At 45.2% G+C, this 12,190-nt stretch overlaps 1 protein-coding gene across 3 annotated transcripts in view; it reads right to left on the minus strand.

The window, feature by feature from the left end:
- The window catches only part of ZNF804B (zinc finger protein 804B), a 334,148-nt gene that overhangs the window by 189,718 nt on the left and 132,240 nt on the right, over window positions 1–12,190 (minus strand). The window contains exon 1 of one of the 3 annotated variants that reach the window (XM_083405709.1): window positions 10,750–11,826. The exons of the other annotated variants lie outside the window; for them this stretch is intronic. Coding sequence (XP_083261835.1) covers window positions 10,750–10,857 — 108 coding nt within the window. The 5' untranslated portion in view covers window positions 10,858–11,826. Of the gene's footprint in view, window positions 1–10,749; window positions 11,827–12,190 lie in introns of those variants that run through there. 3 annotated transcript variants of the gene reach the window in all.

A 12,190-nucleotide genomic window follows, 5' to 3' on the forward strand; every position in this document is an offset into this window, starting at 1 on the left:
GATGGTTAAGTCCAGTCAAATCCAACTATGGGATGTGGCGCTCATCTCCACCTTCAGGCCGAGGGAGCTGGCATTTGTCCTCAGACAGCTGGTCATGTGGCCAGCATGACTAAATTGGTTTCTGGTGCAAGAGGACACTGTGATGGAAGCAAGAGCACACAGAAACACAGTTTACCTTACCACTGCAGTACAGTGGTACCTTGGTTCCCAAACTTAATCTGTTCCGGAAGTCTGTTCCAAAACCAAAGCATTCTAAAACCAAGACATGCTTTCCCATAGAAAGTAATGCAAGATGGAATAATCTGTTCCAGACTTTTAAAAACAACCCCTAAAACAGCAATTTAACATGAATTTTACTATCTAATGAGACCACTGACCCATAAAATGAAAGCAATAATCAATGTACTGTACTATAAAATAAATAAGACAGTATTGTAGATGATTAAAATAATTTTTTCTTCTTCTTACGTGCACTGATGATAGTCAATGTTTGGATGCGGGGGGGGGCACTTTTATCCATTTCTGCAGTCACACAATCAATCAATCAATCAATCAATCAATCTATCTATCAGTAGCTGAACTGTGTTGCACACAGTCACAAAAACAAGTCACGAAAACAAAGCCACAAGCCATAGTCACAAGTCAGTCCCTTAAAATGAAGAACAAGTCACAGTCAAAAAAATGAAAAATCCACACAAACACGCAAAAAATTGCAAAAACAAAAGCTCCAAATATCACCTCTGTCTTGTGTGGGTGCTCGGTCCTAAACAGCCAACAGACTCAACAGAAAGCCTCTGATTAGCAGCGGAGGGCTCAATTTACTCAACAGGAAGCGGAACATGTTCAGCTTACAAGGCAAAGTTCACAAACCGGAATGCCTACTTCCGGGTTTGCAGCGTTCTATTTCCAAGTTGTTCATAAACTAAGCAGTTCTAAAACCAAGGGACCGCTGCACCTATTTATCTACCCACACTGGTATGTTTTTGATATAAACACTTCCTTTGGAGAAACATATTTCACTGTGGTAGAAAGCATTGTTAAAGCCATTCTAGCACATGAACATTTTCTGTACCCAGTTAGAACTGTTAAATCCAGTTAATTCCTATGGGTCCTCTCTTAGGCATTTCAATAAAGAAATCACCATGGCCCTGAGTGAAGCAAAGACATTTTTTAAAAATGGAATACAATCAACTACTTAACACAATCACTAAAGAACTATCTGAGGAGCAAATAAAGTGGCAAGTACTAATATATCCTATTGTGATTTTTTTGGGGGGGGGGGGGAACCTTATGAAAGAACATGCATTCCATCCTAGGTCTCAATTACTAGTTTAACTTTTCATTACCCGCAGAAACATGAAGTAATTTTAATAACTGTAACTAAAACTGACTTCGTTTTATGTCTTAGCTGAAAAGCCTCAAGCAGCCCAGCAGCACTAGATCAAAACAGTGGAGGAGAAGAAAGGAAGACATCTGCTGAGTCATTGGCACCACTGCAGGACTCTGCGAAGATCCTGGCAAAGTCTGGGTCTTGCCTTGCGAGTTTGTTTTTGCAAAGGTTGTGGCATGTCTGGTAAGATACTGACTGAAGCAGTTTTGCAGAAGGCCAGTATTATATGTATCCATCACAGATCAAAGGAAAAAAAAACCCCAACAGCAGCTCCAAGCAGCCCTGTGATCAGTATGATATATTCATGGCCATAAGTATTCTGCACAGAGCTTTACAAATCTTAGTAAATGCTAGATTTTTGCATATGGGTCATATTTCATTTTGCAGGGGACATATATTGGATCCTCAAAGAGCATTTGTTATTCTGTGAAAAATGGGAAGGAGAAAATGACGCTTCTGAAATGCACCTCTTGAAGGAAATATAACCCTCTCAGGAGTCCACCGCTTTTGACTCATTCTTAAAGCTCAGCATTTCTCGTCCCCACTCTTCAGTCAATCATCAGTTCAAGAGCTTTCCCATTTATATCAGTCTTGAAGTTACATTACTCAGTCCTCACAGTAAGTAATAATTTTGTTCCAGCAAGCAACACACCAGACCCCTGGTCTGAGCCAGCAATTCCCAAATTGTGTGCCAGAAAAGGTCATAGTTCAGCCCTTGCAAAACAAGCTTCGTTTGAAACACCCATGGCTTTTGTCAATGAGTTTTTGAAAGGAGCCATCGCCATAGATTCAGAGACAGAAGGAACATCGTTCAGAGCATGCTTTCCATGCAGTAGGTTTCACTTTAAATCCCTGGCATATACTTAAAAAGGAATGGGTAGTAGATAATGGGAAATACAGTGGTGCCTCGCAAGACGAAAAGATGCAAGACGTTCCGTGAGTCTCTTCGTCTAGCGGTTTTTTCGTCTTGCGAAGCAAGCCCATTAGCGGATTAGTGCTATTAGCGGTTTAGCGGCTATTAGCGGCTATTAAAGGCTTAAGGGATTAGCGTATTAGCTGCTAAAAGGCTATTAGCAGCTTAGTGCGTTAGAAAAAGGGGGTGGGGAGCGGAAAAAAAACCCCCAGGAATCGCAAGACATTTTCATCTTGCGAAGCAAGCCCATAGCAAATTCGTCCTGCGAAGCACCTCCAAAACGGAAAACCTTTCGTCTAGCGGGTTTTCCGTCTTGCGAGGCATTCGTCTTGCGGGGCACCACTGTACATCTTGAGACTTTGGACAGCCACTACTATTAGTAAGAGCAGACAGAACTCGCCTAGATGGACCAATAATTTAACTCAGTGTTAAGCCAGCTTCATACATAGTTGAGTGTCCAGATGACAAGAAGAAATTGTGCCACTCTATTCTGTTTTGGTCAGACCTTACCTGGAGTGCTGTGTCCAGTTCTAGGCACTGCAGTGTAGGAAAGTTATGTTGACAATCTGGAACTCGTCCAGAAGAAAGGCCTGGGGACAAAGTCCTATGAGTAAAGATTGAAGGAATTCATTATGTTTTGCCTGAAGGAAGAGACCATTAAGAGGCAATGGGACAGCCTTGAAGGTGATAGGGGGGAAAATGTTTTCTGTTGTTGTAGAGCTTAAGACCTGAACCAAAGGCTCAAATTACAGGAAAGTGGGTTTCTAGTAAACATTAGGAATAAACTATCGATGATAACAAGCTGTTCAATGGTGGAAGAGACTGCCTGCCATATAAGATGGTGGCCTCTCCATTGTTAGAGGCTTTTAAGCAGAAGCTAGCCAACCACTTGTCAGGGATGCTGTAACAGCAGATTTCTTGTATCAGCCAGAGGCACCTTCCAGCTCTGTGATTCTAAGTGAGACAAACATAAGCCTCAAAGCATCCAGCCACTCAGTGGCTGCCTTTGGGCTCTAAAATTTCAGTAGCACCCTGTATGTCTTGTGTGCTTCGATCTAAAGCATTGTTTTGGTGTCTTCTGCAGCGTGGCACCCAGTGCAACCACACTGATCATACCATCCCAAAACTGCCTCCTCTGAGCCAGTGAGGGGCATGTTTGCTGCAACTCTGCATGACTTGCTTGCCTTCTTCCAATCAACTTTTGCTGGAGATACATGGACTACAGCCATGACACTGCATGATATGTGATTGGATTAACAAACATTCCTGGTGGTGAGAATTAACAAAGTGCTGTGTCCTCAGAGGAAGTTGCCTGTTGGGTGTCTGCTTTGGGCTTGCCTTTTCATTCAGGCTTAGAAAGGGGACTAGCATCCAAACCACAGGAATTGGACTCCAACAAGGGTAGAATAAGTCTTATTCTATCCCACCCTAAAAATAAACCTTTTCAGGTGGAAAAGCATGAGGCATGTCTCAAATTTTTAATTCAGGATATGTGTGTATGTGTCTCTTCAAATTGCAAACCTGCAGTGTCGTATTTGAGTCTGTTATGATGGTATCCTTTCAGGAGACAGATTTTCATCGACAGAAAATAATTTGACATTTCAAAAGAAGCTTGTTCTGTTAGATTTCAAAAATGTTTGTTATGCCTATAATAAACACTTTTGGGTTGTATTCAAATAACTTTTGCTCAGAGTGGAACCATTAAAATCAATGACTGCAATGAACTTAAGCCCATTAATTTCAATGGGTCTCCTCTGAGTAAATGTTAGTTATAGACAACTCTTTGTTAAATAAATAAATAAATACAAAATTTACACACCACTCGATTGTGATAAAGCCTCTTAACTGGTATGCAAGAAACCTGCCCTTGAAAATGCTTTGCAGAAACTTCTTGCCAGACCTTGCTTACGGGACAAGGTGGAGGTTTTCATAGCAATAGAATCTGTTAGTTGATCATCTGCATCTGAGCCCCCTTTTGTGTGGAATAAACACCACAGGTGAGTGGTGGCATCGTGGTAATAGACTCCATACCATGCACAGGTCACTCTACATTATAATGAAAGTGCATGGGGGGGGGGGTAGAGCCTAGTATCATAATCCCATTGCCCCTCCATATGTGTTCATTCTATAATGCAGAATCTACATTTCTGACTGCCAAAATAGTCATCTGAGCTGTCCTCACTATCCAAGATAAGGCAGGTGGCAATTGGGGAGAAGCCTTCACAGATGTGGCACCCTGTTTTTGGAATGTTCTCCCTAGGGAGGGCCATCATTTTGGTCCTAGGCTAAAGCGTTTTTATTCCCCCAAGCTCCAGAGTAAAGCAGCCACCAAGACACTGAATCAGAGGCTGCAGAGTCACCAGCTAAGAAGTCACACTGCGTTCCTGACTCTAAGTTGCTGGCTAGGAAGCCAGTAAAGCCAAAGCTGTCAAGGTAGGAGCACTCTGGACCAGATCCAATAACACCAAGGTCCATAGTGCCAGATCTGGGACCTTCAGAAATGTCTTTCCCAGAGCCTGAGGAACTGGTCCAACAGTGCAGGTTACACACAAAGTAGGAGGCCAGCGAGCTCAGAAGAAATGCCTGTCTGCATGCCCAAAAGTTGGCCCTTTAAGAACCGTAGTTATCACAAAGAGGGCGGAGTCTAGGAGACTTTGCTGGAGCAAGTTGCTGCATCAGCTCTCAATGGTGACGCAGGGCTGCTGCAATCTGCCTTGCCCCTTGGGCTTCTTTGTCAGACCAGAAGAGGACACAAATGACTCTTGGGGTCCCTTCCAGCTTTACAGTTCTAGGAGTCTATGATAAACAATTACTCATTGCCACAAAGATGAGTCGAGGCAAGCCTTGGGCATGCATACTCCCCATTCCAGTAGGGTTGGAAAGAGGCATTTAGAACACTTAGACTAATGTAAGACTAAACTGTGGTTAACTGTGAGGCTTCAGATCACCTTGCAGCCATATCAGAAGAAAGTAGAGATGACAATGTACAAACCCAAGGCTTACAAACACACACACACACACACACACACTGCTTATCACTGCCTCCTACTGTAGCCTAAGAAAGATCTGTTGTGCTTTATTCACTATGATTTACCTGTTGCTTTGCTCTGCTGTTTTACTGATTGTATGTGATTGAATTTATTGTACTTTTTTCTTTCTCCAATGGTGACCTGCACTGGGAATACTGGTGCTGGTCCCCAGGCATGGTCTGAGGCACATGATTCAGCCACCTGCTGTAGCTATATATAAATGGAGGTCTGGCCAGTGCCTAGATGACAGATATAGTGGTACCTTGGTTTACGAACTTAATCCGTTCCGGAAGTCTGTTCTTAAACCAAAGCCATTCTTAAACTGAGGTGTACTTTCCCTAATGAGGCCTCCCACCGCCGGTGCCCTTCCACCATTCAGCTTCCGTTTGTAGACCAAGGTAAAGTTTGCTAACCAGTACACTACGAACCAAATAGTTCGTAAACAAGTCTGTTCTTAAATGGAGGTGCCACTGTACTTGAGAAGTGGTGAGTTCCATCGTGTATGAAAGGTGGTATACAAATCTACTAAATAAACAAATGGTGTGCGGTACAAAATTAACACGTAATTTGTGAAATAAGACTGCATGTGGCTTTCTGCAGCACAGTTGTGCTTACCGCTGCCTTGCATGCATCCTCCAACTTTTTCTTGCTCACCTGAGAAATCATACTGTGCTAGGAATCATCAGTAAAGAGCAGGATTCTCTCCTCTATGGCAATAAGCAAAAATGAACAGTATGCTTATGTAAATCCTGGCCATTGTCCCAAAGGCTATGATCATGCAGTGTATGCACACCTGGCTCTTTCCATAAGCTGCTATGGGAGCCTCATTCCCCCAGAATTGTGTGTCCACTGTAAGTACAGTATGCGCAATCACTGACATTGATACAAAGTGACACATACAAATATCCAGATGGGTAAACTGTTGTTCACGCAGCCATGAAATTTCATAAAGGTGTTTAAAATATTCACTACTGTTCTCATATCCAAAAGCATAGCCATAAGCCTGCTGACATTTCATGGTTTGTTAATAGAGAACACTTTAAATATAGAAAGGTACACATTACACATTAAAGGCTACACAGAGTCATGCATGAAGTAGATGGCACTCCATAAATGCAAGAAGCTTTTAATGGCTCATACACTAAAACGAAATATTTAAGATTATATGAAAGTTCAAAATGTTGCTCGAGAAACAAAAGATAAAGCACTGAACTCACAAACAGATGTCTCAATCAAGCCCCCCGCCCCTCAAAAAACCCCTACAAAACCTAGGGGAAACCAAGAATTTCCCAATTAAGCAGACATGGTAATTTCAGAATAAAGCGAATGAGAAAATAATCCAGAAGGATAGGTAATATGTGAGTTTAAAAGTACTATACATCTTACATCCTGTTCATGGTGCACCGCTGCCACATAAACAACAGTGTGTCCATTCATATTTTTCTGTGGGAAACAAGAATTGAGAATATACAGATGTACAGTGTGGTTGGAGGCACATTTACAGAGCAATCTGACATTTTAAATTTCTTGACTTTTGCATGCAAGCCATCACCACGGGGGTTCCCCCCGCCCTATCATCCCCCAAACCCTGAACAGCTTTCAAACATATTTAAAATCAGCTTTCACTTTTTTAAAAATGAGAGGGAAAGACATTTTCTCAAAGTTATTCTGGATGAAAATCTCAACAAGGGTAAGGACAGGGTAAAACACATTTCCTAGACATCACAAACATATTGGTTGGGTACCAGGTAGCCTCCACAGTTAAGAAGCAGAAGTCCGTGTGTCAATTACAACTGCAAAGTGAAAACCAATACAGTGATACCTTGGGTTACAGATGCTTCAGGTTACAAACTCCACTAACCCAGAAATAGTACCTCGGGTTAAGAACTTTGCTTCAGGATGAGAACAGAAATTGTGCTCCGATGGCGCAGCGACAGCGAGAGGCCCCATTAGCTAAAGTGGTACCTCAGGTTAGGAAGAGCTTCAGGTTAAGAACGGACCTCCGGAATGAATTAAGTTCTTAACCCGAGGTACCACTGTACTGGCAGTGTGATCCTCTGCACATCTACCCAGAAGTCCTGTGTGTGGATAGGAATGCAGTCTCACAGATTACAGCCCTTGCTCTTTGAATGGTCATTACAAGAACTGAGGACTAAACTACAAGTGAGGCTAGGGGAGCTTTATCAGGACCAGTCTATGAGGAGGTTTAATTAAAAAAAAAAACTTTAACCCATACACCAGATCCTGAAAAAATATCCTCCCCCAAGCCACTACAAGCGCTAGGAGTGAAACATCCCCTGGCACCCAATGTCTAGAGCAAGGATAGTCAACACGGAGCCCTCCAGATGTTGCTGGACTCCAACTCTCATCAGCCTCAGTCAGCATGACCAATGGTTGGGATTTATAGGAACTTAGTCGCAAACAATATCTAGAAGGCATCTCATGGGCCACTCCTGACTTTGAGCATTATAAAAACAGAAACTGAGGAAGTCTTTTCTCCGGGTAAGTTCCCCAAGTTCAATCGGTCAATTTTGAGGATTACAGAAGGACAACTCAACTAAGCCAAAGTAAGCATAACAGAAATAATAGCATATTGTTTTCCTGTTTTCCCCTGCCTCCATTCCTCCCCCCTTCATTTGTTCTCTCCCTTTTCTCTATTTATAGATCATAAGCCCTTGGAGAAGGGACCTGTCAAAGCTGCTCATTGTAAAGCACTCTGTACATAGATGGTGCTACAGTTTTATGGTATTTGGTTTAAGTGTGGTTATTTGTTCTACATTATCAGTGGAAGTGGTCTACAAACACAAACAAATAAATGAATGCAGTGTACCTTACTAATCTGGCTGCACTACGGGTTACACATTGTGTACATTGTGTGTACATATTTCAGCTGCTATACAAACTAGAAGCTTCTCACGAAATGCAAGTGTGCAACTGTGTGCTTATGAATATGTTTTCTTTCATGTTCGAGAAGAAACATGTGGAGGTACAAAACCCATATTTAGGGAAGTGCCTTTTATTAGGCCAACCCAACTGCCCTAATTTTGGATTTTTTAAAACGATGGGACACCACAACTTTTACTTTTTCATGTGAAGTTACAGTGCCCAGAGTCCTACAAGAAGAATAACAGTTTTCAGAGGAGAAGAGATAGCAAAACGAACTTCTAAAGTTCAAATACCTCTTAGAAGAGAATGCTGTGGAGCTCAGAACTAGATACATATGGTAAAGGGTCACTAGCCCATTGTGTTCATTTTCCCCAGTTATTGGCACTAAAACGAGAGCTCATTTGTCTGTGTAGCTGCCATAGCTTGGCAATTAGTTAATTTTAAAAAACCCTTTGCATCATGCTCGTTGCTCAAAATTAACCCACATCTTACAGTATTCATTCCTTGGAGCAAATTCTTTTACATTCCATCAGTTCCAACATACTCCAATAACCTTCTCCTTATAATTCCAACTGTTTCCCATCAAATCTCCTCTTCAGTTTACAAAGCTGTCTTTGCAGTTGTTTCATAGCTTTCAGCATAGCTTTCGCTCACTTTTTCCACAATCTTCCCATTCAGGGAAGAACAGCCCTGCTGGATCAAGCCATTGCCCCATCTAGTCCACTATCCTGTTTTCACAGTGGCCAACCAGTTGGCTGTGGGAAGCCAGCAACCAGGAAGTGAGCACAACGATTCCTCTCCACTCCTGCAGTTTCCAGCAACTGGAATTTGGAAGCATCCTGCTTCCAACCAGAGCACTGTACCTTCCTTACACTTTAGCACTTTCATTTCTTTACAGTCTCTCATTTATAGCTGCACCCACTTTAGCTTTGCCACCTGTTCAATTATATCCAATTCCATGGAACTTTCTTCTCAGCACCACATGCACTCCCTATTGGAGAACACTTCTCCAATAGCTTCACAATGGTGGGTTGCATCTCAGGGATGGGCATTTGCAACCCTAGACAGCTCCCACCTATCTACTATAATAGTGCAAGGATTGTACTTGTGAAATGTCATCTAACTATCATGTCACTGTTGAAAACTTTAAAGATATGCCATGCTTCTGTCATCCTGCAATGAGCACTATCGTTCAACCTCTAGATTTTATTATTCTGTAGTAAAACCCCAGTCATTAAGAGGGGGTCTTTTCAGAGATTCCATTTATTGGCATTCTAATTCTGCTTTCTAGACTGTCGTTCTGCAACAGAATATTTCCCTGATCTTTTTTATACCAGAGTTTATATCCTATTCTGGGCATTAAGACACAAGCTTATACACATTCACTGGGGACTAAGTCCCAGTGAACCTAAGAGGCCTTTGGAGTAAACCTGCATAGGATTGGACTGTAAATTACCTCAGCACAACTGGCATCTTACTCATGCTCTAAGGCACTTCTCTTCAACCTACCCCTTCGGCATCTTGCCGCCAATCTAAGGTGTAACGTCACCATATTCATATTGCATATTCTAACTTCTTCTTTTTAAAAAAAAGTAAATGAACTCTCTTGTTGTTAATAAAAGTAGACCTTGCTTAGACTGTCAAGGAGGCAGACACAAGAGAAAGGAGGAGAAAAAAGTTAGGAAAGCAGAACAGAGACGTAAAACACATTTCAAAGTATTCCTGTAATGCATGCTGGGATTAAAGTCAAGCCCTGGTTGTGAAAAAGGTCACCTGAGGTTTCCTCCTCTTGTTTTTTCTGCCTGTGTCTATTTTCTTTTGAACATTATTTTGTGAGCCTTAAAAAGCAGCTGAAAATACTTTAAAATAAATAAGAAGACTTTACAACGAAAAAACCCCTCTTCCTTTAAGCATTCTATTAATTCCACTAAGCACCACTATCATTCTCTCTGGCCCACATACTGCTTGTTTCCTTTCCTTTGCCTCTCTTACATGGCCTTAAGGTCAACTCTTGCCATTTTCAGTGGTCACTCCCAGACGCTCTCATGGCTTCCTTCTGGCGTCTAACTTTCCGTTACTCCTGTTACCCCCACCCACAAGGCTTCCAGTTCTTCTCCACCAACTTTCGGCGGCCACATATCAGAGTCGCTCTAACTTTTTTCTGCCAGCACCATGTCCTTCTGTGGCTCACCGGAGCCACAGCGCCAAATACCCTTTTTTCTAAGTAATCCGATCTATATTCCTCACCAAGACAACCGATACGCTCCTAAACACCCGAGTCTTAAGCCTGTTTCGGCGGTGAATTCGGAAGGAGAAAACTTTGCAGAAACATTCAAGAAGCTTTTTTTTTAAAAGTCAGCTTAAGCAACAAGATGTAACCAAATGGACCCAAGGCAGCAAAAGCGCACACGCGTCTTCTCTCCCTCCCCCCCCCCCACGCAGATGACCCCAGACGCTCCTACGAGAAACGTGCGCCCCTATCTAGATCTATGCCGCCTGCTTTAGGTAGACCGATGACGGAGTAAGGTTACCGGAGAGGCCGAGCCGTTTTTGCAGAGCGGTCCCCTGAAGATCCCTTTAATGCCCCGGTAGTGCCCGTTGCTGAGATGCCTGGAGCTGATGACCAGGTAGCACGCCATGCGGGTCCGGGCGGGGTTGAGAACGGGGCAGTGGGTCAGCCCGCCAGCGGACGCCGGATCTGGAGGGGGGCGCGTGGCGGAAGCGGACGGGATCCTCTGCAGCAGCAGCAGCAGCAGCGAGAGCCGCCCAGCGCCGCCGCTCCTCCTGCCCTCGGCGGGAGCAGAGCCCCTTAAGGCGCAGCAGCCGCTACCCGCCCGCCCCCGGTCTCTCGCTCATCCAGCGCCCGGGTTCTGGCTGCCAACAGCAGGCTGTGTCGAAGGAAGCAGCGGCGGCGGCAACAGCAGGAGCAGCAGCCCGAGCGCACTGTAGGGAGCCGGGGAGCCAGTCCACATGCTGCTCCTCTGGGTAGCTCCGCCAAAGAAGAGACGGGGAAAAGATGGAAAGAGCGAGCGCGCAACTTGGCGGGAGGATGGGAGGCGCCGCCGCCGCCGCCGCGCTTCCTCCCCACCCACCACCCCCTTTCTGGACTCGCTCCTCCGCGCTCGCTCTCTTCAGAGCAGGTTCCTATGGAGGCACGAACAGCCAGAGGGGAGGCTCTCGGAAGAAGCAGCAGCAGCAGCGGCTCCCCATCGCTTTTCCTGGCGCCGCGGCGAGGGCTGGAGAGATGAGTCCCCGCCGGCACCACAAAGTCCCTCGCACGCCGCTCGCTGCAGGCTGTGCCAAAGCCAGCCAGGGACTCCCGCCGCCTCACCTTTTAGCGCGCGCGAGCTGGCGTGGGAGAGAGCCGCGGGGGGGGGGGGCAAGGGGGGAGGGGACGGAGGGCGCGCGCCAAGCAGCGCTTGATCCCCCTCTGCCCCAATAATGGCCGCCCAGTGGGAATTTGGAAAGGGGCAGCAGGTGGAGGTCGACGGTCCCGCGTTTCTCCTCCTCCCTCCCTCCCTCTCGAGAGAGAGCGGAGGGGAAAGCAGTCAGGCATTCGCCTCAGTGGAGGAGGCGGGAATCGCTCAGACGTGAAGGGAACCCCTGGCAGCTCGCCCCCCCCCCAAAAAAAAATAAACACGCCTTGGGCAGCTCAGGGTCTAGGAAGGAGAGTCACATCCCGCGCCGCTCCACGTCCTCAAGCCTCTTCTTGCCGTCCCTAAATTCATTGAGGCGGTGTTGTTTTCCTTGTAGGCTGGGGGGCTTTGAAACGCTCCATATCCACGTCAAAAAGACGGAGCAGCCGTCCTAAGCGGAACGAGATGGAATCCCGCATCTCCCCCAAGACACGCGCGCCAACCCACCGCCGGCGCCGCCTGACAATCGCTCCGCTTCTCGTTCCTCTCGCTCCGTTTTCCTCTCACGGGGCCGCCTTCATCATCCCGCGAAAGGCGCCGCCAAGAACTCCCCTTG

This window comes from Podarcis tiliguerta (genome assembly GCF_965153285.1).
Source record: "Podarcis tiliguerta genome assembly, chromosome: 12".
NCBI lineage: Eukaryota > Metazoa > Chordata > Lepidosauria > Squamata > Lacertidae > Podarcis > Podarcis tiliguerta.